General features: G+C 42.6%; 1 protein-coding gene across 8 annotated transcripts; it reads right to left on the reverse strand.

Annotated features, from left to right (window-relative positions):
- Positions 1-785: 785 nt before the first annotated feature.
- Positions 786-26,019, reverse strand: usp1 (ubiquitin specific peptidase 1). 8 transcript variants are annotated; one of them, XM_038794526.1, is made up of 9 exons: positions 25,838-26,019; positions 22,757-22,928; positions 20,077-20,206; positions 18,463-18,570; positions 17,076-17,245; positions 13,590-14,347; positions 9,163-9,324; positions 3,445-3,646; positions 786-2,927 (listed from the first exon to the last, which is right to left on the reverse strand). In XM_038794526.1, exons 2-9 carry the CDS (start codon positions 22,918-22,920, stop codon positions 2,168-2,170), a joined length of 2,454 nt encoding a protein of 817 aa, XP_038650454.1. In that variant the 5' UTR covers positions 22,921-22,928; positions 25,838-26,019; the 3' UTR covers positions 786-2,167. The 8 variants fall into 8 exon arrangements, with proteins under 8 accessions (XP_038650454.1, XP_038650456.1, XP_038650460.1 ...); XM_038794528.1 differs by having other exon boundaries at positions 22,757-23,035; positions 25,838-25,986; XM_038794532.1 differs by having other exon boundaries at positions 22,757-22,921; positions 25,838-25,979.
- Between the last annotated feature and the right edge of the window lie 374 nt (positions 26,020-26,393).

Here is a 26,393-nt window from a genome sequence, read left to right on the forward strand (position 1 = left end):
ACTAAATAATCCCTCAACATGTTCCTTCAAACCTCCAAAAGACTTAACACCTTTAAACAGAAACACATCAGGTTAAAGACATTTGAGTTTAAATCAGCCAAATGATTCAGAGATAGCCTTTCCTGGCAGAGATCACCGCAGATCCAGCTCACTGCAAATACAGACACACCCAAGCTCTTTTCCTCAAAACTAAAACTCCCAAAAAGCAGAAGTGAGCTCAACTCAGCTACCCCCACCCTCTGACATCACTTCAGTAATATGAGCTGCGCCATTTCTTAAAGGTACTCTCACATGACAATTGGCAATGCTAAATTGCCCCTTAGTGCCCAGGTTAGGGGGATAGGACAGCGGAGTGGATCCAGGTAGGGTGCTCTTTCAGAAGATCGGTGCTGACACAATGGGCTGAATGGTCTCTTTCTTAGGGCAGGGCTGTGATTAGCACTGCTGACTGCCTCCCAGTACCAGGGAGCTGGGTTCAACCTGGCCTTGGGTGAGTGGAATTTGAATTCTCCCTGTGACTATGTGGATTTCCTCCGGGTGCTCCCAATTTCTACACTTGAGGGATTCTATGATTTCCTAACCCACTGCAGCCTCAATTGAAATGAGCTAATTAACAGCAGTTGGACCCAGGAAAATCTGTCTGCTAACCATATTACCCTGATAACTGTTAGGGAAGTGGATAACAGTTTCAGGCTCCATACTAATGGCTGCTGTCTCAGCTTGAGGAACTGCAAGGAGTCAACAGAAAGACAAAAGGATTATTTATAACAAAATGCAGCACAGAGGGTTTGGAGTCATGGTTTATTGAAAAGTCCCAATTTACAATAAAATTGGAAAAAAAATACAAAGAGCATGAACTCATTTTTGACACCATCCAACATTAATAATAGGTTGCATAGTGCACCCAGTCAAAAACTTTAGAATGACAACATACTGAATTTCTCCCCTATTGAAATCCCACAATTCAAAGAAAATGAACCAGTGAAACAAAAAATGGAAATATGCCACTGGTAAGATGGCTTATTTGCTTTTAGTCAAAATAAACAGCTGATCAACAACTTGTCGGTTGCCTTTCAACTCTGCAGGATTGCTCTTTGGGTTGTTAATGCCACATTGGAAGAGTGATCAAGCCTGCCTCAAATCTAGCAGTGTGCAGAAGATGTACCTACTGAAAAATAATGACCTACGGCAGGTAGTATACCGTTGTGCTGTACAAATTGAATTTCAGGTAAAGGTTAAGAAAATTATACCCCATTGGTCTTATGTACAACTTTTGATATAATTGAATTTACAAATTAGAGGGGTGAATTTGTAAGCCAGGTTTCCAGATTATCTTAGAAACTACATACTAAAAGTTATACAATTAAACTTTTATACAAAATTACTTTATTTTATATTTACACTGCCAAGAAAAGGAAACCTGTGATTTTCTTGTACAGCTTTGCTGATATTCGAACCGAAATGACCGTCGGACACAAAGCTTGAGGGGCAGCACTCAGCAAGTGCGGGACAAAGTGAGGAGTCGGGTCTCAATCTAACAGTTAGTACTGAGCTTGAACCCATGCTGTTGGTGACATTGTTTCACACTTGAGCTAACCACAAAAATTAACCACCTCCACTCCCAAAAGTTATTTCAGCTCAGTGGTCTCAAACCACACCCAATTTTGCTAATCAACTGCACCAGAGGATTAGAATACTTGCTTGCTGTGCACTAATTTTGACTGATCTGTAGAGGGCAGCACCAACAGACACTGGGAACCTTGTCCCTGAAATGGTATGAGCCTATCGGAAATGGTTGCAACTTTCTAACATATTCCGTACATTTTACTGCTGGTTGTAGGGCATCGTGGACAAGTGTGGTGAGGTGTTTTACAGAACTTGGCATTGCCTTTGAAAATTTAAACAGAGATGGACAGTTTTAAAGTCAAACCCCTGCTGTAGATTGGCAAGAACCATTATTTGATTAAACAAAATTGCATCTAAATGTGCTTTTAAATGTTTTATCAGAATGTTTTAGGTGTGTGTGATTAGTGGTTCAGACAGCTTAGACTAGCAAATCACACAAAGGCTGCAAGGTTTTACAGTGCTCTATATTAAATATACAAGCAGTGAAAGAAAACGTTCCGTGGTAAAGTTATTTATATCAATTTCTTGAAAGGTGCCTCTTTTACGCGTTTGACATTTTTTTGTAAAACAACAGGTATGGGGTTGATGTGCAAGAGGTTGATGGAGAAAGTGAACTGAGAAAATCTTGCTCATCTGTAAGCTTCACCTCAGCATCATCAAACAGCATCCATTTTCCTTCATACTCGTGCAGACTACAGCTTTGAGAAACCTTTTCTGGGATGTTACTCCAAGTTTCAGACACTCCCTGTTGGTTGTTGCAAGAACTTTGGTCTTTAATGGAATTGCTATGTTTTTCTTTTACGATATCGTCAGATTTCGCATTTTCTTTTAATCTACTCCCAGGTTTTTCAGGATCATTTTTGCCCTTGGGGACATGGAGGTCAAAACTGGACATACTTTTTTGTCCACCAAGAAGTCCAACACTTTCTGCATTCTTCTTTGTAGTCTTACCAGTTGCTGCTGCTTGGAAGTTTCCCTTCAGTTTAACCGATATCTCTCCATCGTCATATTCTTGTGGACAAACTAAGTTTTTGGTCTCTTCCTCACCGAGTGGTTCCTGTTTCACACCATATGCACAATTCACTGTAGATTCTTCTTTGGGCATCGCCTGGCTGCCAAAATGTGTCATTTTTACATAGGCCGTGTAATGACCACTACTAATGCTCACCCCATTGTGCATGACTACAGCAAACAGTTCATAGCAGTCACTGGTCTCTCTTGTGCTCCATTCTTCAAGAGAAAGCTGAAGAGGAGTCAGTAAAGGAGTATTCACTTTTGACAGATTGCCATAGGGCTCCAACCTAAAACGAAATCCATAAATTAACAGAACTGATCATGAGCAGCAAGGATAAAAACAGCTTTTTTATATAAAAACTGTTCAGACAGAAATGGGATTAATAATAATGTTCCAGTAAATTGCAGTATTTTAAATAATGCAAACTCATACATCATTTATAGCAAGATATTGCTGGAAGCAGTAAATACTGTACATGCAAATTGGTTTGGTTCCCTGCCCACCATGAATGACTTTGCCATTGAGCTCATCCTGCCCAGGCTGGCAAAGCCATTTCACATGTGACCTATGAACTCTCTTGCTTTATCCCTATATTATTGACAGGTGAACATTTCAATTAATCATATTCTTAAAGATAAGTAATAATAGAAAATTACTCCTTCAGGTTTTCAGTGCATAAAGGGGTAACTAATGTTTTGGGCATTTTAAATAAATTATCTTAACTTTGCCATGCAATATTATTTTCTCCAGTAAGTTTACTATTCTACATGACTCAGCAGTTCCATATTAATTTCCATACTTACTCAGAGCTACAAGCTGCAAAACACTTCAAGTGAATGGTAACAACTTCTGGCATCTTGTCAAACAACAGGCTACGCTCAGCCTCTGTGTAATGGTGACAGTTTTCACAGAAATATTTGTCTTCACCAACTATTCGTTCGACTGAAGCAAACTGCGATATTGCCCATTTCAGTGTTTTTATTTCCATCTTTGGCTCTGGAGATACTGAAATAAAAAGGGACATAAAATTTAAAGTCACCCTAGTAAGTCCTCACTTAAGACACCATGCTCAAAGTCAATTTACTTTCAGATCATTTATTTTTAAGGGCTTTTTTTCTGATTTACATCACCATTTCTGATTTTACATCATCTGAACTCTGGGCCAGTCACTGCCATGTGTTGATGTCAGGGTCGTTACTATTACCAGAATCCTAGGCTGCAGGAGGGTGAGAGATCTGGGAGCAGGATTGCAGGGTGGTTGGATTAATTGCCCATTGATTGGGTGATTAAGTGCAATTAACCTGGGGTGGGAATGGAGAACAAGCTCCTGACCTCCTCCATTGGTGGCGTCGCCGGGACATGGGCTCAGTTGTAAGGAAAGGGTTCAGGCTCTGCAAGCTTGACAGAGTGGGAAAGGAGAGAAAACAGAAGGTTGAGCTGACTTCAGGAGTGCTATGGAGGAAATATCCCCACCTAAGCGCAGAATTAAAATTACATGCTCCACTTCAAAATTTACTGACCCCAAAAGGAATCATTCTTCACTGTATCAGTAAAAGGCGCATGGTCAGTGAGGGGAGACTTCGGCCTGAGCGAGACCATGACTGAATGACTGTATTTGGTTCAAAAGGGAATTTGATGGATTGGAGGGGGGGGGGGGGGGGGGGGGGGGGGAGAAAGAGAAGTGCAGTGAAGAGATGCTTTAAATAATATTTACACGAAGTAATGCATGGGGAGTTTGCTGAAGGCGAGGAGGAAGTGCTTTTTTTCCAGCCTCCAGTATTGAATTGGAGTTGGTACTGCAGAAGGAGCAGGTAAATCAGTAACTGGTAATATTTTTTTTTTTTTTTTTTTAATAAATTTAGATTACCCAATTATTTTTTCCAATTAAGGGGCAATTTAGCGTGGCCAATCCACCTACTCTGCACATTTTGGGTTGTGGGGGCGAAACCCACGCAGACACGGGGAGAATGTGCAAACTCCACACAGACAGTGACCCAGAGCCGGGATCGAACCTGGGACCTCAGCGCCGTGAGGCGGTTGTGCTAACCACTTGGCCACCGTGCTGCCCTAGTAACTGGTAATATTAGAAACTACGTTATCACTATTGTAAGCACTGTATGGGCAGCACAGTAGCACAATGGTTAGCACAGTTGCTTCACAGCTCCAGGGTCACTGACTGTGCGGAGTCTGCACGTTCTCCCAGAGTCTACGTGGGTTTCCTCCCACAGTCCAAAGATGTGCGGGTTAGGTTAATTGGCCATTATAAATTGCTCTTCGTGTCCAAAAAATGTTAAATGCGGGTTACTCTACTATTACCACCAAGCCAAGGGATTAACCCTGGTTCATTGAAGAGTGCAGGAGAGCATGCCAGGAGCAACACCAGGCATATCTAAAAATATGGTGTCAACCTGGTGAAGCTACAACACAGGACTACTTGTGTACCCAACAGCACAAGCAACAATAGTCAGAGCTAAGCAATTCTACAACCGACACATCATATCTATACTCTGCAGTCCTGCCACATCCAGCCGTGAATGGTGGTGGGCAAGTAAACAACTCACTTCTCAACAAATATCCCCATCCTCAATGATGGAGGAGCCAGCACGTATGTGCAAAAGACAAGGCATTAGCAACAATCTTCAGCCAGAAGTGCCGAGTGGATGATCCACCTTGGTCTCCTGCAGAGGTCTCCAGCATCACAGATGTCAGTTTTCACCCAAAGAACGACTGAAAGCACGGGATACTGCAACGTTTATGGGCCCTGACAATAGTACTGAAGACTTGTGCTCCAGAACTTGCTGCACCCCTAACCAAGCTGTTCCAGTGTAGCTACAAAGCTGGCACCTCCCTGGCAATATGAAAAATTGCCCAGGTGTGCCCTGTACACAAGAAACAGGACAAATCCAACACAGCCAATTACTGCCCTATCAGCCTACTCTTCATCATCAGCAAAATGATGGAAGGGGTCATCAACAGTGCTATCAGGCGGCACTTACTCAACAATAACTTGTTCACGAAAGCTCAGTTTGGGCTCCGCCAAGGTCACCCAGCTCCTGACCTCATTATAGCATTAGTTCAGACATGGACAAAAGATCTGAATGCTGGAGGTGAGATGAGAATAACTGCCCGTGGCATCAAAGCAGCATTTGACCGAGTATGGCATCAAGGAGTCCTAGCTAAACTGGAATCAATGGAATTAGGGGAGGAAACTCACCACTGGTTAGTCATACATGGCACAAGGAAGATGGTGTGGTGGTTGGAGGTCAATCATCTCAACTCCAGGACATCACTGCAGGAATTCCTCAGGGTAGTGTCCTAGGCCCAACCATCTTCAGCTGCTTCATCAATGAACTTCCTTCCGCCATAAGGTCAGAAGTGGGGATGTTTGCAGATGACTGCACAATGTTCAGCACCATTCGCGACTCCTCAGGTAACAAAGCAGTCCATATCCAAATGCAGCAACACCTGTACAATCTCCAGGCTTAGGTTGACTAGTGGCAAGTTACATTTGTGTCACACAAATACCAGGCAATAGCCATCACCGACAAGAGAGAATCTAACCATCACCCCTTGGCATTCAATGTATTACCATCGCAGAATCCACAATCAACATCTTGGGGGTTAGCATTGATCAGAGCAGGTCAGAGGCTAGGAATCCCATGGCGAGTCACTCACCTCCTGACTACCACCAATCCTCAAAAGCCTGTCCACCATCTACAAGGCACATTCAGGAGTGTAATGGAATACTCTCCACTTGCCTGGGTGAGTGCAGCTCCAACAACACTCAACACCGTCGAGACAAGACAAAATAACCCACTTGATTGCTACCCTTTCCACAAACATTCAATCTCTCCACCAACGAACAGTGGTAGCCGTGTGTACCATCTACAAGATGCACTGCAGGAACTCACTACAGTTCCTTCGGCAGCACCTTCAAAACCCACAACCACTACCATCTAGGACAAGAGCAGCAGATACCGGGGAACCCCACTACCTGGAGGTTCCCTTCCAAGTCACTCATTGACCCCGACTTGGAAATATACCACCATTCCTTCACTGTCGCTGGGGCAAAATCCTGGAACTCCCTGTGGATATACCTACACCTTAGGGACTGCAGCGGTTCAAGGTGGCAACTCATCACCACTTCTGAAGGGCAACTAGGGATGGGCAATAAATGCTGGCCTAACCTGCGACACCCACATCCTGTAAAACAAAAAACAGTTTTTTTAAATGTAGGTACCAATGACATAGGCTGGACGAAGGAGGAGATTCTGCAAAGTCAAGATAAGGAGCTTGGCACCAAATTAAGAAGCAGAACCTCAAAGGTCACAATCTCTGGATTATTACCTGAGCCATGTGCAAATTGGCATAGGATAAATCAAATTAGGGAGATTAATGCGCGATTCAAACATAGGTGTGAGTGAAGTGGATTCCGGTTCATGCTGACTGGCAGCAGTACCGGGGCAAATGAGATCTATACCATTGGAACAGCTGAACCATGTTGGGACCAGTGATCTGGCGAGCCGCATAACTAGCACAGTAGAGAGGGTTTTAAGTGGGAGTAAGGGATCAAATCTGGGAAGATGTGGTAATTCAAAGAGCAGAGACAAGGCAAATGAGAAAGGTATTACAGGAAATGAAAAACATATCATGACAAGGTGGTATAGAGTGCAATTCCAACAGTAAATCAACAGACGGGACGAGATTACAAAAAGAAAATGATGAAACTAAGCACTGTATCTGAATGCACAAAGCATTCAAACCAAAACAGACAAACTGAGAGCTCACACATAAATAAATAAGTATGATTTGATAGCCATTGCAGAGACATAGTTGCAGGAGGACAGATTGGGAACTGAATATTAAAGAGTCCAAGGCATTTAGGAAGGACAGAAAGAAGTGAGGAGGTATGGCTCCGTTAGTAAATTACAGTATCAGAACAATATAGAGAGGGATGTTCAAGAAACTAGGATGTGGAAATTGTTTGGGTGGAATTGAGAAATGGTAACGGCAAGAAGTCACCTGTGGGAGTCCTGTACAGATCCTCTAATAACCACATGGTATGGTGGAGCATAATGGAAGAGATCATGGGAGCTTGTCAAAAAGGCATGACAATAATCATGGGAGATGATAATCTACATATAGACTGGGAAAGTCAGATGGGCAACGGTAGCTTAGATGAGGATTTCACAGATCCTTTCTGGGATAGTTTCTTAGAACAGCACGTCTGGCTCCAACTAGAGAACAAACTATACTAGACCTGGTATCGTGCAATGAGATGGGATTTATTAATAACCTCAGTGAAGATGACCCTAGGTAGCAGCAATCATAATATGATTGAATTTTACATAGTTTGAGGGAGAGATGAGTGGGTTCAAGACCTTGGGGGCATGAAAGCTGAATTGACAAATTAGGTTACGGGATAGGTCAATAGAGATGTAGTTGCAGATATTTAAGGGCATATTTCAGAATACACAGAATAGATGCATTCTAACGAGTAAGAAAGAGTCCAAGACAGACACACCATCTGTAGTGAACTAGAAAGGTTAACGGTAACATCAAACTTAAAGGAAGAGCACATAATTATGCAAAGATAGGTGGACGGTCAGGATTGTACAGAATATAAAAAACAACAAAGGATGATTTAAAATGGTGTTAAGCATGATAGCTAAATTTGCAGGTGACACAAAGAAAGGTAGGAAAGTATGATGTGAAGACAAAGTTTGCAGATGGATATAGATAGGTTGTGGTCAGAAATACGGCAGATGGAGTATAATGTGGGAAAGTGTAAAGTTGTTCACTTCATCAGGAAGATTAAAAAAGCAGTGTTACTTCATAGAAATGCAGAGGTGCAGAGGGATTTACGTGCTCTGGTGAGCGAGTCACAAAACATTAGAGCAGAATGTAATCAAGAATGCTATCCTTTATTAGGAGAGGAATTGTACATAAAAGTAGAGATCTTGCCTCAGTTACACAGAGCACGCGAGACCACATCTGGAGTACAGTGTACAACAGTATTGGTTGCCATATTTAAAGGAAGGATGCAAATCCATTGGAAGTACTTCAAAGAAGGTTTACCAGAATAATACCTGGAATGGGTGGGTTGTCTCAGGAAGAAAGGTTGGACAGGCTAGATCCGTATCCACTGGACCGTAGGAGAATAAGAGGCGATTTGAGTGAAACATACAAGATCCTGGCAGAGAGGGGCTCGATAGGTTGTTTGTGGAGAGGGTGTTTCTTTTTGTGGGCGAACTTAGAACTAGGGGCCACCGACTAAAAACGGACACGAGGTGAAATTTCTTCACTCAGAGGGTCGTTATTCTTTGCAACTCTTCCTCAAAAAGTTGTGGAAGCCGTCATTGAATATTTTTAAGGCAGAGGTGCAAAGATTCTTAGTAAGCAAGGGAGTGAAAGGTTATTGGGGGTACAGATTTAGACTTACTAGATCAGCCATGATCTTATAAATAGAATGGCTTAATCCTGCTCAGTGTTCTTATGTATGTTTGTAGTTAATTACTTACTCTCGGAGCCATCTCCTTCCTTTGGGTCGTTTTCTTGAACAGGTACGCTGATATCCTGGAAATTCTCTCTCCGTTCAGAGTAACACTCGCACTCCAAACACCGTGTTCTCAAAACTAACTGTCCTTGGAACATTCCATCCATCAACTCAAACCCAGACAACTCTAAACAAACCAGAAGAGGTTGTTACTATTGGAATAATGCTAGTGTAAAAAGCCATGATCATTTAAATTAAATTACAATTTGAGTATTGCTGCAAAAAGGGATGTCTATGTTTTTTGCATTGTAATCAGAACATTTCACAACAATACCAGTATAAGGGGAAAAACATCAAACTATACAATAAGAGCATGTGGATCGGTTGGCAAGTGGACTCTGATTGGTAGCGCTATTGCAGTGGAGAATGCACTAGTTCATGGTGATTTGACAGATAACTGCCAAGCATCGTTTGCAATTTAAACCGTGCAGCTTGACATTAACTGATCATGCCATTGCCGTGGGTAATGAATGGATGCCACTTAATTTTGTTCAGAAGAAACACGCGCAATGTGTGAACATGCTCTTTCTGTCTGCAAAGAACAGGGTCCTGTGTATTGATATATGTAGCTTCCAGTACACAAATGTGCTACACTGCGATCCCAACCAACATCCTTAAATTGGTTGTCAGCATAATTCTTACATCGAGGATTATTTAACAAATGCTGCCTAAGCTTGATGCTGAAATAGGGCCATCAAAGGAATCCTGTGTGGTAATGGCTACCCGGATCAGATCATTTCACAATGTACATTACACAAACTCATGAACAGACCTGGCCATAAGCTTTGGCCCTGAAAAGTACCCGGTCTACTTCAGATTACCCTGGAAGGGCAGGTTAGCTCAGGAATTTGAGAAATATGTGAAGCTAGCTGTTTCACAGCTGCTACTATGCAGTGGCAGCACAAGTGCTATTTGCCACTAACAGAACGCTACCGTCAAGACAAAAAGACATCCTGTCACACAAGTGAGTAATGTATATGAATTTCAGTGCCATCATGATGCTATTCATCACAACGTATAGGCCAGACATCCCGAAGACTGGCAGAACATGTCAATTAGCATGTCCCAGCCACAGTTCCCAAAGGGCAAGGTGCGGACAATACTCGATTGTGGTCCATTTGCATGTATTGGAAGCCACATATATTAACACACAAGGCCCTGTTCTTTGCAGACAGAAGGAACATGTACACACAGGTAAACAAAATAAGTGACACTCATTCACTGACTAATCCCCCATTGGCAATCCTTAAGTAATCAGCGTCAAGCTGGCTGGTTTAAATTTCAGTGATGCTTGGCAGTTATCTGTCAACCACCAGCAACTGGTGAATTCGCCACAGCAATGCCTCCAACAGAGTCCACTTGTCAACCAATCAACATTCTCTTCTCGGAGTATAAATTGTTGTTTTCTTCTTGTACTGGTATTCTTGCAAAGTATCCTGATGGGTGAGACACAAAAACCTTCAACATTCAATACTCAAGCTCTGTACTATGATTTGTTTAAAATGCCCCATATTTCTACATGTTACAGAAAGGGGATACTTCACTCTTACTGGGATGTCTAAAGTCTCCTTGTTTTATGTTTTGAAACTAATACCTGCAAGCAGAAGTTTGTCTGCTAAGGCGGAATGAATAATAGGGACCATTAATGACAGGAAATACCCGGGGCGAGGCAACCACTTCAGGAGCTACCAGATAATTCAAGCTTTGGGTCTCTGTGGCATAGGAGGGGAGAAAAAAAAGACTAGGTATGTTTAACAGGTATGAGTTAGTGTAAGGCCACAAGGATTCTAGTGCATTTACCTTGTTCTTTGTCTCTGCTTTTCTACTGGAGGCCGATTTAGAAAACGGAGCTGGTCTTCTGGGTATACAGAAAGTGGAGGCAAAGAACAATGCAAGGGATTCTTCAGTTGTACTTAAATTACATGGATTGCTTAGAGAGAATGGAGAAGTAGACTGGAGCAAAAGTAGAAAACAGAAAGAAAATTTAAAAGTTATGAAAGTCAAAGAAATAGAAATAATCAATGAAGTGAGTGAGTATGAAAGACAAAGGGAAGACAAACAGACATTAACTTTCGCAGTAAGCAACAAAAAAACTAGTTTTCTTTTCAAGTCCCAAATCCTGCATCAATCAATCAATCAGGGTAGCCTAAGACCAGAACATGAAAACACTTTAAATCAGGTGGTTCATGCTGCAGTCAGGCAATAAATCAGCTCCCAAAACTAGGTTGAAGTTTCAGTATTCAATGCAGTGAATGGAGTTTCTACCTGACAAACTATATCTCTCGTTGCGGTCTTAAGTCCTACTTTATGATTTTTGTTCAATGTTGCATGACCTGAAAGCTATGAATAAAACAACGACTCAACGATCCTGAAACTCAAAATGGACCAATACATTCTCGGGGCACAAAACAACATTTCACTCAACCTGGTAAGTAACATACTGCATTTCTGGGGGAAAGACAAGTTCAGCTTCTATTGCTAATAACAGAGGTGGATAAATAATAATAGTTTAGCTAGAAACAGAATGAGAAATAATTGTTTCTGGCATGAAGGATCATATTAATATCAGTGTTAGTTGAAAATTTAAGTAATACGACAGCTCAAAAGTCAGGATTGTTACCATAATAATGAACAAAAATAAACAATCTATTTCAGTTGAAGCATTACTTATTTTTTATTTTATTTTTTAAAATAAATTTAGAGTATCCAATTCTTTATTTTCCAAATTAAGGAGCAATTTAGCCATCAGAAAATAATACTGTGCGCTCAGTTGCTCATAAAAAAACAGAACTTGGGTTCAGGTGGCTGAAACCTACAGTGAAGCAACCAAGCATACTTTCAAAATTTTGTAGTCTTGGCAAACTCACATTAAATCGGGGGATAAAAGAACCAAGAAAAGATGATGAAGCATCCATTTTTTGGACAGGGGGTGGGGGGGAAAGTGAGACCCACGCAGACCCGGGGAGAATGTGCAAATTCCACCCGGACAGTGATCCGGGGCCGGGATCGAACCCAGGTCCTCTGTGCCGTGAGGCAGCGGTGCTAACCACTGCACCACATGCTGCCCCAAAAGCATTTTAGACTGTTGTCATTTTTTCTTAACCATATTTCTGCAAAAGCCACTTACTTTCCTCACTATCCATACAGAAGTAGGAGCAACAACCGTTACTAGTCCCAATTGGTAAATTAAAAAATATTTGGACCTAACTAACCAAATAAATTAGATATTGTTCCAGTAACATCACAGTGGGCAGCACGGTAGCATTGTGGATAGCACAATCGCTTCACAGCTCCAGGGTCCCAGGTTCGATTCCGGCTTGGGTCACTGTCTGTGCGGAGTCTGCACATCCTCCCCGTGTGTGCGTGGGTTTCCTCCGGGTGCTCCGGTTTCCTCCCACAGTCCAAAGATGTGCAGGTTAGGTGGATTGGCCATGATAAATTGCCCTTAGTGTTGTGTGGGGTTACTGGGTTATGAGGATAGGGTGGAGGTGTTAACCTTGGGTAGGGTGCTCTTTCCAGGAGCCGGTGCAGACTTGATGGGCCGAATGGCCTCCTTCTGCACTGTAAATTCTATGTAATTCTATGTAACCAAATCAATCTGTCATGTTTCAGGTGTTAAAAAAGCAGGAATAAAATTGTTAACCAAACAACACACATTAGCATATTAGGAATGACAAATTCAAATTTACTGTCTTTGGTGTCTCAAGAATATATTTTCTTTGATTGTTCTAACAATGTTATAGTCAGTACTATAATTTATTCATGTAATTTCTGGCAAAAGTAATGCATTGCTATTTTTCCTGTGAGTATAAGTAACTGTAGTCTGTAAGTCAGTTTGAGCTATGTAAACAGGGGAATAAATGGGATTTTATATGAAAATTGACCAGACTCAATAATACAATGTCACCTTACGGTCATATTTCAATTCAGATAGACATGGTAAATGTCAATATGGCAACATTTCATCTTTATCCAACCCTGTCACTAGGGATTTAATTAAACCTAGACTTATTTTATATTTATCACCTTTAGCCTAAATAATATCTTCAGTTTCTCTGTTTTTTGGATAATATCTCAACATCAACCTCACGGGGTCCCATGATTATTTTTTAATATATCAGACCATCTTTCTTACCTCTTAGATTTTTTTTCCTTTCTCTTCCCCAGGCTCTTTCTTATTTGACCTTTTCTAGCTCCATAGGTGTTAAAACTAGACAGAATCACTGAGCATAATTGCACGGCACTAAGAATATTTATTGGAAAAGTTTTTTTTCCTGTATTCTGCTGAAATTTAGACTTCAGAGACTTTAGTTGAGGTATTGAATGAATCCTACTTTGCTGCATCAACTTTAGCTCAAAAGAAAACTTACTGAAACCTTTTTGCTCACTGACCTGCTTTCCTTGTGCTCTGGTCTTCAATTTCACACGTGCTTCCATTTTTCTCATTGGTGGTTTCTGTAGCACAATTGGTCTTGCCGCCTGATGCAGAACAGTAGTGTTCTGCTGAGCTGTTCCCATTTGCCACTTCTGGACGCCTTGGCTGATTTCCATTTGCTTCATCATCTTTTCTTGGTTCTTTTATGCCCCGATTTGATGTGAGCTTGCCAAGACTACAAAATTTTGAAAGTATGCTTGGTTGCTTCACTGTAGGTTTCAGCCACCTTAACCCAAGTTCTGTTTTTTTAGGAGCAACTGAGCGCACGGTACTATTTTCAGATACACACTTCGCATCAATATCAGGTTCTTGTTCAATAGCGTCCCCAGAAGATTTTCTGGTCTGTCTTGTTTGCCGTTTCTCATCTGTTTTTCTCAGATCCTTGGGCAATTTCGATTTTTTCATGGCGTTGCCAGCTTGTGTATCACTTTTTCTTTTCCCATTTTTCTTTTTCTTCAGCATTTCCTCTTTCTCCAGATCAGGTGCTTCATGGTGGGTTTTCACAGCATCATTTCCAATTATCAAGTTATCGGAGCAAGAAATTTCTGTCGGCCTGTTTGTTTTCTTCTCCATAGTTATTTCAGGGTCTGCATTTTCTTCAACAGGCGCACTTTTCTTTAACAGCTGACAAGCTTCCAGGATGTATCCCAAAATGCACTGCAACACTTCTTGTGCATCATGCTGTAGGTAGCCATCATACATTGGATTCAACTCTCTAAAATACAAATGGACAGTTTAAATATTATTCCATTCAAACATAATTTCATTTTATTTGTTCTGCAACAGAATTATTTATGCAAGTAGTTAAAATACCATGTAGCCCAACTACTTGATCACACTAGCCATGTGATCCAAATTAATAGCATTGCAAAGGGATATTGCATTACATCAAGCCAACGCCTGTTTCTGGGAAGATTACAGCCATTGATAACAGGCAAAGTCCATAAATGCACATTTAAAAAAATATATAAATTGCTCCCAATATTCATCCCCTCATTTTTAAAATTAAACTTTAAACATACCTCTTGATCCTCGATTTAGCGGAGGACAAAGCTTTTACCATGCTAGCTTTGTGGTTTGGGTTGAGCAGACCCATCTTTTATGTCTTTTTGGAGTCGCGATATCTTAACTGAATTTCCAGCCATCATTACACTATTTAAGTAATGAAACGAATTACGCAACAATATGGTTGTGAATCAGCGGAGGAGAAAACCAGCTTGGTAGGAGACTCAAAATGACTTTGGATGATGGAAACAATACTTAGTTCCAACTCACCTGCCAAGTTTTTCTTGGCTGTTCACTGACTATTCCTATATTACCACACTCTTACTTCCCATTTCCCAGATGTATCTTCTCTGCCTTAACCCCAAATTCTTGCATACCCCGGACCAAACTGGGAAACTCCTGGCCTTGCACTCATCAACCTCAACTCCCTACCCTTTAGCATTTCTCAGTCAATCCCTCCCATACAATAGCTTAAAAAGGTAAAAGATGGATATCAGTATTTACTGGTGTGTGTGACTAGTGCAAAGAGAGACATTGGAAGCCAACTGATGAGGAGGCTCAGCGTGAAAATTTGAGAGCGAATCTGATAGAACACAACAGAATTACAGCGAAGAGAGAAAAGAGAGTTAAAAGGATACATGTTTTTGCTGTGAGAAATGTCACAGAAAAGTACACATGTGTAATGCTACAATAAAATAGTTGATAATCTGACTAAAACAAGATTTTTAAAATTCTATTAATAATATACAAAAAATTAAAGTTTCAGCAAAAAATAAAAATACGAAGGACAGGAGAAATTTTAGTTGATTTGGCTCAATTTCTGATCCATGGTGATTTCCTGATCTCAGCTAGGGTGCCAGGATGATCACAATAGTACCTTGGTTAGTTGGAAACTTCTGGTTTCCTCCCACAGTCCAAAGATGTGCAGATTAGGTGGCTTGGCCAGACTAAATTGCCCCTTAAGTGTCCAAAAGGTGAGGCTGGGTTGCTGGGATAGAGTGGAGGCGTGGGTTTAAGTAGAGAGTTCTTTCCAAGGGCCGATGCAGACTCGCTGGGCCGAATGGCCTCCTTCTGCCGTGTAAATCCTATGATTGCATTCTAACCCTTTTTGGGCAGAATCGGGCATGGCTGTAATAACTGGGTGATTGAGCAGCCTACATACACTTATAGATTATAGTAACTTTGATAAAGAACCCCAGTAAAGAGTCAGGCTTCAGAAATCATTTAAGGAGAAGGGTTGTTATTGCGGAAAAGGCAAATAAAAAGTTAACTACACAACTACTGGCCTCTCTCATGCTAATTTCCATGTCTGGGTACTATAGAGTGCTCAAATGTGAAATTTCAATGCCATAACTGAAACAAGAGTTGATCACACTTCAGTGTCCAGCCTTGGAAATAGTATAAATATGGCAGTTTCAGCTGGTGTGCAAATATACATGTTTATTAGGGCCAAGCATAGAGGATAAAGAAATTATTTTTTAAAACAATTTTCAAAGATAGAAAACGTATCCCAGAATATTATTTCAACCCAGAACGTTGAGGTATGATTCTGGGTTAATAACATCTTTGCTATTTATATAATACCTTTACGTTAAATAAGATTCTGCAGTGTATCAACATAACCCGTAGTTCAGTTTATATAGGTTGGGAAGAGCCCGAGTTCAATTCCTGATCTGGGCTGAGTTACTCCTTCTCAGTTGCAGCAGCTGTGTACAACAATGTCCCAGGCATTACCAGTATGAAGAAAAAAGGAGGAACTACAATTCCTATTCATGATCAACATTGAGTATCTTCTGCTTTAAGTGCATTTAGGATATCAGAAGCGGCCAAACTGACATTTTAGAGTTCAAAGATGAAGAATGGGTTATTACATTGTTGTGGGAAAATCTCAGCAGGTCTGGCAGCATCTTTAGGGTCATCTGGACTCGAAACGTTAGCTCTTTCCTCTCCCTACAGATGCTGCCAGAACTGCTGAGATTTTCCAGCATTTTCTCTTTTGGTTTCAGAATCCAACATCGTAGTAATTTGCTGTGATTAAATTGCTGCCACTGCCCAAGAAGCCAGGATGCAGTATAGGAGAAGTGACATAAAAAGGGAGGAAAAAGCAAAATATAAAACAACTTTTCAGACAAGATTAATCCCTTCAGAGGACTTTTATTGCAATAGCAATGTGCAGCAAAATCTACCTTACCAAGGTTAAGAAAATCTCTGGTTGAATAAATGTTCTACAATCTCTAGTTCCCTTGGTTGGGAATCTGATATTAGGACAAAGCATTCAAGAATGAAGAGGCTTATCCAGAGTCTGATCTTTCTGTTCACAATAAACATTCAATACATGTGTTTTGTTCAGAAGTGCCTTAAACAGGATTAACAGCAAGACCTAATGTCTAGATTTTTAAACACTAAATATTGTTTCTAATATGCATTTTAATACTTACTTCAGTGTACTCATTAGTCTCTTCGGCTGAGTAGCAAGCTCGCCCTCAGAGTAATTTTCTGCATTCAGAAGATAGCTGGATTGTAACTGTTCCATCGATACAATCAAGCTTTGCAAGTTGCATATCAGCTCTAAACAGATTGGCAATTCCTCTTGACCATTTAATATGTCCTACCATAGAGAAGCATTCACAGATCAATATTATACTTCAAATTTCAGTTAGGTAAAATCTGTCAAAAGCAGAAACTGTCAGGATACATTTGAATAGGACTAAGTGTTCCTCGCCAGTAATTCTTTGTTTAAAAGTACTTTTCTTCAAAATAATGCAAGTATCATCAGTTATGTGGCTAGAACTGTTTAAGAGCATACAAATTTGGAGGAGTAGGCCACTCGAGCTTGCTCCGCCATTCAATTAGATCATGGCTAATCTGATTGTAATCTCACATTCTTGCCTGCTCCCGATAATCTATCATCCTCTTATCAAGCTCTGACTTTAAAATATTCAAAGACCTTGCCTTTTGAGAAAGAAAACTCAAGACCCTCAGAGAAAAAATACTTCTCATCTCTGACTAAAATTAACAACCACTTATTTTTAAACAGTGACCTCCAATTCTAGATTCTCCCTCCCTCTCCACATCCACCTGGTCAAGACCCCTCACGATCTTAACTGTATGTGGCACGTTGCGACCTGCACGAATGCTGTGACCTGCGTGGCACCGAGGGCTCATGACGTCACAATGGCACTCAAAAAAAGTATGGACCTCGTTTTCAGAATTTTGGATAAGGGATGCTCAACTTATACTAATTTTTCCCTCCCTATTCATCTTTTTGTCATTATTTGCTGTCCTTTATATTCTTTCCAATCTTCTGACCTGCAACCAGACTTTGCTGAAAACCGTCTTTATGTTGTTTCTACCACTGCTCTGTGGGTATAGATACCACTCAATGTGATGTGTTGCTAAGTCACAGGTCGGAAGAAAGAACCCCATTTTTGCCATGTTGGTTGAAATTTGCCTGAATATTTCAAATGGCTTCATTGATCCTGAGAGAGAGAGAGAGAGAGAGAGAGAGAGCGAGAGAGGAAATCAACTAAATTTTCTCCTCTTGTCCACTATATGTTGGCAAAAGAAAAGTTATCGTCAGCTGCAGTGCCCTCCATGATCAATTGGCAATACAACACATGAAGAGCCATTTGAATGAGATACAAGGCGGCTACTCATGGCAGGAGAACCATATATCAGTAAGTTATTATTTCAAAAATAAAATACTGGAAATACATTTATTACAAGTGGACTTATAGAAGCTGCAGAAAATCAAAATATCTGACTAATCAAGGAAATGCATAATATCTCATGATCATTTGCAAGTGTCTTTTCATTCCCAATTACCTGGTCTTTTTTGGGATCCTCCTCACACTTCAGTATCTCTTGTTTCTTGGCGATTATGTCATACACGAATTTCATCCCAGTTTTAAATCCAGGGCAATAGTACAATACCTGGTCATTAAACAAGTTGTATTTTAACAAAATGTGACCATAGCACAAACCTACACATAACCACAATTTCAGCATAGATTTGTCAAGTATGAGCTAAATACATCAAATCTGTTGTCAAAGTCTTTTACCATTAACAACCTAGTGTAAATTCCATAATCCCAAAATGCTATTCATTAAATCAACTATCTAATTTAAAATAAGCTATTAAAAGAAATATTTTCATTTATTTGACAACTTTCACAATCACAGGAGATCCCAACAGGTTTTTGAAACGTAGTCACTGTTGTCATCTAAGAAAAGCAGCAACAAGTTTGTACATAGAAAGGTCTCACAAACATCAGTGTTTATTTTAAAGTGATATTGAGGAAGAAATATTGGCTAGGGCCCTGTTCTTATTTTTAAAAATAATGCTGTAGGATCTTTCAAGAGGTAAGAATGCTACCAATTGAGCCACAGCTGACAATAACTATGCCAAACTCTTAACAACATGCTCTGTTATGATTTTTTCTAGGTCCCCCTTAATTTCCTTTGGGATTAGTTTAAAGTGCTTCCCTCTTTGTTATTATTTCATTGTCCGATGGGGAAAATCTATCATGACTTAAAAAGTTGATTTATTTTTTTTGCTGGTTGTAAGCAAATGATCGAGAATAGCGAAAATGGAAGCACAATAAACGTCATCATAATTTTTTTTAAATTGAAACCTATTTAGCAGTAATCCAAAGATTTGATAAAAGGTAATGAAGATTCTTAGCTTACTTGTTACCCAAAACAGGTGTATCTTATGAGTCCCTCACGCAGCTCTTCTTTCTGGCTGAATTGCAATTGTTTCGCTATTTGTGCACACTTACTCCGGGAAAGGAGGAAATAGAAGCACCACTACTACCGCATTACATTTCTCAGAACTATCTCAACACGTTCGAGCAATGGAATGCAGTAATTTATGGAAGTAAATGTGACAGCCATTTTCTGTACAGGATCCCAAGAAAAACAATGAGATGCATGCAGGAAAAATAACTGAGTGGAAGAATGTAAACAGAAGTAAATATCATGTTGGAAGCAGCAGTAAAACTCACTGTAGGCATATTCATACCCATGGATTATAATGCCTTACACAGAGAAGTTGGGACAGCCCACACGTTATAAATGATTGCAAACTGAATTGATCTAGGATGTCTTTTCCTGTTCTTCAGTTAGTACGCTTAAGAAAATGAAAATTTGGATCAATGGAGAAATTGAAGCGTGTACATGTCCATGTGTAATTGTATTAATGTCTCAATGTCTAATAATATCTAAGGGAATTAAATGTTTTGCTTGAGGCAAATCAATCTAAGTGAACAAGCAACTTTACAAAGTGTAAATTTAAAAAAGCACCAACTGATTAGTGTATTTAAGAGTAGATGCTCCCAAATTTATGTTACAAAATCAGAAAATTGTAATTGGATTATATATACACTAGTGAACACAATTTAAGGAATTAACACTACCTCCAAGATCAGTCTACTTTACCTGAAGTACACTATTGAGGTAACATGTATTTCCCAGGTTGTTCAGACCCACAAAAGGTAGAAGCTCTTCCCTCTTTTCATATCCAACTGCAGAAGATATCAATAGGGCTCCAGAAACAACTTTATCACATCTATTTTAGGGATGGGTTGGGGCAAAAGAAATGCCAGTACAATAATCAGTAATTTGGAGTAGTTTCAAAAGACCTTGCAATGTTTTTTTACAATTTAAAGTACCCAATTCATTTTTTCCCCAATTAAGGGGCAATTTAGCATGGCCAATCCATCTAGCCTGCACATCTTTGGGTTGTGGAAGTGAGACCCACGCAATCACGGGGAGAATGTGCAAACTTCACACGGACAGTGACCTGGGGCTGGATCAAACCCGGGTCCAAACTCCATGAGGCAGCAGTGCTAACCACTGCACCACTGTGCTGCCCAAGACTTGCAATTTTTGATCATAAAATCATGATATAGTAAATAAAAATAATTCAAACCAGTGAAATAAATTACTCCGAACCAAAAAGGGACACAGGCATGACAACCAGGTATACGGTGCAAGAGACAGACAGTATTAGGGGAAAGTAAAAAATTAACATGATAATCATAAATTGGCAAATCAAAATGCTCTGTTTGGGTGGAAGTCAGGTAAATAAATTTACATCTATTACCCATTATGCACTCAGTGCCAGTCAGAAGCTAGCCTGTGAGATTTGGCACGGTAGTGTAAAATATTTTAAAATCTTCTACATCAAGGGAAATTATGCAACTTAGATGTGGAATAATTCCCTATATTTATTATTTGATTGCCTGTTTATAAAAGACAACTCCTTACAGGAGTTGCTTTGGGCAGACAAAATATATATACCAAAGAGTTTCAGCAAACAAAAAAATCCTACCGCAGAGCTTTACTCATCCCAGATGCATTTTTGTCAGGAAAATATTTGGTTGATAGGGAAGGAAACTTTATGTCAGTTTACATTTTGTCCATAATACTTTCTTTCTTTCACTTCCTTTGACCACTTATAAAGCAACCTTGTGAAAAGGCCACAATATAGATTTGTTATCTTTCCATTTCTGCTCGAACACCCTTTTCAGGGTACCGAACATAATTGACAGCAGCTCAGCAACTGCCAGGAGCTCATTTGGGTCCTGGTGGAATTCCAGCCAATCATGCAACTATATCTTTTTAATAAATTTGGACAATCCAATTCTCTTTCCCCAATTAAGGGGCAATTCAGCGTGATCGGTCCACCTACCCTGCACATCTTTGGGTTGTGTGGGGTGAAACTCACGCAGACACGGGCCGAATGTACAAACTCCAAACAGACAGTGACCCAGGGCCAGGATTGAACCCAGGTCCTCAGCTGCAGTCTGTCATGCAACTAGATGAGAGGTATTGATTCTCCTTGCACATTCCTCCACTGTATTCACTTTTCCACCTTCATCAGATTTTGCATAGTTATGCATTATGTTACACGTTTCAATTTGCACATGATCCTATGTTACACAAATTGAAGGTCCTGATTATCAAAAGATCAAATATCATATTGTATTTGAAGCACCAACAATTTGTACAATAGACAGTAGATAAATCTGTAACCGTTTTAATTTCAAATGCTTTATCTTCAAATGGAATCACAAGAAATTGTTTCTTCAATTTTTGCCAGACATCACCAGGTGTGCATTGCAGGTTGCATTAAGTGTCAGAGAGGGGCGTCATGATGGTTAGCACTGCTGCCTCATGGCGCCGAGGACTCGGGTTCAAGCCCAGTCTGGGGTCACTGTCCGTGTGGAGTTTGCACATTCTCTCCGTGTCTGCATGGGTCTCACCCCCACAACCCAAAGATGTGCAGGGTAGGTGGATTGGCCATGCTAAATTGGAAAAAATAATTGGGTACTCTAAATTTACATTTTTTTTTAAATGTCAGAGAGTAGTTTGAGACAGGTTGCTGCAATTGCAGCACATGCAATGGAAACTAGCAAATGGCTTCAAAATAGTTTGGAAGTGTGTATTGAGGAAAGCTTCCTATTGTTTTTGCATGCCTAATGTTATAATGGTTTGTTCTAATTATGTTGTAACATTAGACAGACATGATGGTATCTATTTGTTCCTCTAGATTTGCCACACACCCGTCTTATCTACACCACAACCTTCTTTCCAAATATCCTCCATTTAGTTTAGTCTCGTAAGATCTAAAAATCAGAATGTCAATAACACTGACTTCCATCCAGTACAAGCACCAACAATGGAAAAATATTACTTCGTCCATACTTCCTCTAATAAAGCAGCAGGAATATGCAGTATTTTTTTTAAATTTAATGTACCCAATTTTTTTTCCCCCAATTGAGGGGCAATTTAGCGTTGCCAATCCACCTAACCTGCACATCTTTGTGTTGTGGAGGTGAAACCCATACAGACAGGGGGAGAATGTGCAAACTCCAGGCGGGTCCTCAGCGCTGTAGGCAGCAGTGCTAAGCACTGCACCATCGTGCCGCCCCAGAATATGCAGTCTTAAATAAAAATAGCATCCTGCATTGAACAATGCCAGAAAGCATTTTTATGCAGTTCCTCGTCCTACAAGTAATGTACCTCAATTGTCCAATATATTACTAAAAATACATATTAGAACAATGTGATCATAGATTTGGAATTTATTGTATTGATTAAATGTGCAACATACTTATCCATCTTTTTTGGCTCTGGAGGGCTTTGTTCATTTTCTTGCTTGTCAGTAAAATCCAGTGCCCGTTTAGCTTCTTTTTTCTGAAAGAACTTAAGCGAAAGTCGTTTCCTTTTGGTAGGGCTCCCCCTTCCATTACTCTCATTCTGCACAAGGCCTGGCATCCTATTTACTAGTGAAGAGAAACAGTAACTTTGTGGATTGAAATAAGACAGTTGACAGCTGTAGTCCAGCAGGTGTTAAATTATACATGGATTTAGCAAATGATGAGGTGTATTCCTGTTGAAAAAGTTAGAAATCTCTACTCAGTTGTCTTATGAAACCAATGCAAATTTAAAATTACAGAAACATCTTGTCAACCGAATGTACATCTATTGAATTTACACAGGTATCAGAATCCAACCTCGTGCTGTGCATGAACAGACATGTAGACAAACATGTAGACAAACATGTAGGACCCATCACCAGTAACACAACAAAACAGGACTGTGATGGCCAGCTGTAATCACAAGTACTTCCAGAGCCAACAAATAATTTGCTTATAGAATGTCAACTGAAAAAAAAATCCAGTTGAAGAGTATTTTTTTTTTTACAAGGAGTCAGTTGAGGCTAGTTTGTGATGTCATTGGCATTATGACAATGTAATTACCGTCCACATTTGTTATTGATCCCAGCAGTTCTGCACGTGAATGTGTAAGTAAAAGATGCACAATCGCTTCCATAAATGAGCTGAATAAAGTATTTGGCATGCATGCCTTCTCATACCTTCTTAAAAGACTAAATTTAATCTAAATATCTTCAATTCAGCAGCCTAGAATAGTCATTCAATCAAGCTTAATTTTGCAACAATAAACAATTTCTGCGATAATTTTCCAATCATCCTTCCCCCCATTTCCACCCCTGGTGAACCCACTCTCCCCTTCCCCGTTTCCCCACCTCGTCCGTCGATCCTCCCCTTCCCCACCCCTCTCATGAACTCGCCCTCTTCCCCGTTATCCCACCAACCCTCCCACGTTTCCATCTCACTTTCCAATTCCCCTCGCCCCCCAACCACCCCGTTTCCGCCTCTCACTAACCCAACCACCCCTTCCATTTCCCCCTCCCTCGTCTATCCTCACCTTTCATTTCCCCCTCCCGTCAACTGCCCACCCTCCTTCCCTAATCGCCCTCACCTGCTCTCCCTCCAATTTCTCCATCTCGCCTGCCCACCCAGTTTCCCCTCCGTCCACCCGCCTCTTCCCCCTCGCTCACCCACCCCCTCTACCATTTGCCCCCTTTTATCTGCATACACCTCCAGCCCCCACTTGCTTGTCCCGTTTGCCCCTTCTCACACCTGACACCCCCCCCATTCGCTCTCCCTCAGGCCCCCCCCCCCTTCACTCTCCCTCAGGGACCCCCGCCCATCGCTCCCCCCCCCCCCCATTCACTCTCCCTCAGGCACCCCCGCCCATCGCTCCCCCCGCCCCCATTCACTCTCCCTCAGGCACCCCCCCCCATTCGCTCTCCCTCAGGCACCCCCCCCCATTTGCTCTCCCTCAGGCACCCCCCCCCCCATTCGCTCTCCCTCTGGCTCCCCCCTCCCCCCATTCGCTCTCCCTCAGGCACCCCCCCCCCCATTCGCTCGCCCTCAGGCACCCCCCCATTCGCTCGCCCTCAGGCCCCCCCCCTCCCCCCATTCGCTCTCCCTCAGGCACACCCCCCCATTCGCTCTCTCCCCCCCCCCCCCACATTTTGCTCTCCCTCAGGCTCTCCCCCCCCCCCCCCATTCGCTCTCCCTCAGGCGCTCCCTCCCCCCCCATTCACTCCCCCCCCCCCCCATCCGCTCTCCCTCAGGCTCTCCTCCCCCCCCCCCCCCTTCGCTCTCCCTCCCCCCCCATTCGCTCTCCCTCAGGCTCTCTCCCCCCCCCCCCCCCCACCAGTTCGCTCTCCCTCAGGCTCTCTCCCCCCCCCCCCCACCAGTTCGCTCTCCCTCCCCCCCCCCCCATCCGCTCTCCCTCAGGCTCTCTCTCCACCCCCCCCCCCCATTCGCTCTCCCTCAGGCTCTCCCTCCCCGTTCGCTCTCCCTCAGGCTCTCCCTCTGGCTCTCCCCCCCCCCCCCCCCCCCCCCACCCACCAGTTCGCTCTCCCTCCGGCTCTCTTCCCCCCCCCACCAGTTCGCTCTCCCTCAGGCTCTCTTCCCCCCCCCCCACCAGTTCGCTCTCCCTCAGGCTCTCTTCCCCTTCCCCCCCCCACCAGTTCGCTCTCCCTCAGGCTCTCTTCCCCTTCCCCCCCCCCACCAGTTCGCTCTCCCTCAGGCTCTCTTCCCCTTCCCCCCCCCACCAGTTCGCTCTCCCTCAGGCTCTCACACCCCCCCCCCCCCACCCACCCCACCAGTTCGCTCTCCCTCAGGCTCTCTTCCCCCCCCCCCCCCCCCACCAGTTTGCTCTCCCTCAGGCTCTCGCCCCCCCCATTCGCTCTCCCTCAGGCTCTCGCCCCCCCCATTCGCTCTCCCTCAGGCTCTCACCCCCCCCCCCCATTCGCTCTCCCTCCCCCCCCCCCATTCGCTCTCCCTCAGGCTCTCACCCCCCCCCCCATTCGCTCTCCCTCAGGCTCTCACCCCCCCCCCCCCCCATTCGCTCTCCCTCAGGCTCTCCCCCCCCCCCCCCATTCGCTCTCCCTCAGGCTCTCACCCCCCCCCCCCATTCGCTCTCCCTCAGGCTCTCACCCCCCCCCCCCCCCCCCCATTCGCTCTCCCTCTCCCTCTGGCACATCCCCCTTTCGCACCCTCTCATCCCCTCAAACCCGTTCTTGCCTCATTCTGACCCCCTCCTTTCCCCCGCCCCGAGCCCCTGTTTTAAGTCCCGTTCCACTCCCGCTCCAGTTGCGCTGCCTCAAAACACCTCCTCCCCTCCTGCTCTGCCCCCAAAATGTTCCCCTACCCCTCTCCAAAGCATCCCCCACCCTCTCCCCCATGCACACCCATTTTGCTCTCCCTCACCCCCACGCACACACCCGTTTCGCTCAGGCACTCTACCCCTTTCGCCCTCTTCCTCTCCAGGCACACCCCCTTTCGCTCGCTCTCCCTCCCTCACTCACTCTCACCCGGCCTTATTGATTCCCGAGCTTCTTGCCGGTACTGTTCTGAGCGGGAGCAGGCCCGGGTCTGGCGGCCGCAGCCTGTCTGGGTGTCCCGGGCTCCGGTAAATTCACTCACTTGGCAGCGGAGCTTGGCGCCCTTTCCACCACTAGGACCCAGTGAGTCGACTGCAGAGAACGCCTGCGCTGTCTTTTCATTATTTAAAAAAGCTACCATTTACTAATAGTCAGCTATTTTAGCAGTACAAAAATAAAGTTTCTAGTTAACACTTAAATTGATTTTCATTGTTTTTGCATTTCACTTATAATTACTGCAGGATATATTTTAGTGAACTAAATGGGGCTATTTCGGAGCGAGGGCTCAGGAGCTCCCGGAGAGCAGCAGGGAAGCTGTTTGTGTAACAGACAGTATAGATCACCTAAACACACAGTATAGATCAACTAAACACACAGCATAGATCGCCTAAACACACAGTATAGATCGCCTAAACACAGTATAGATCACCTAAACACACAGTATAGATCACCTAAATACGCACAGTTCTGATCACCTAAACACACA

Source organism: Scyliorhinus canicula, chromosome 4 (genome assembly GCF_902713615.1).
Source record: "Scyliorhinus canicula chromosome 4, sScyCan1.1, whole genome shotgun sequence".
Classification (NCBI taxonomy): Eukaryota; Metazoa; Chordata; class Chondrichthyes; order Carcharhiniformes; family Scyliorhinidae; genus Scyliorhinus; species Scyliorhinus canicula.

What these genes read in the sequence shown, in the direction of transcription:
- usp1 (XM_038794526.1), bottom strand. Translation starts at nt 22,920, where the DNA reads ATGCCAGGCCTTGTGCAGAATGAGAGTAATGGAAGGGGGAGCCCTACC. An exon ending in CCAGAGCACAAGGAAAGCAG is followed by an intron (nt 9,325 to 13,589) that starts GTCAGTGAGCAA and finishes TGGTTTGTTTAG; the next exon opens with AGTTGTCTGGGTTTGAGTTG. An exon ending in GGAAGGAGATGGCTCCGAGA is followed by an intron (nt 3,647 to 9,162) that starts GTAAGTAATTAA and finishes TTTTTATTTCAG; the next exon opens with TATCTCCAGAGCCAAAGATG.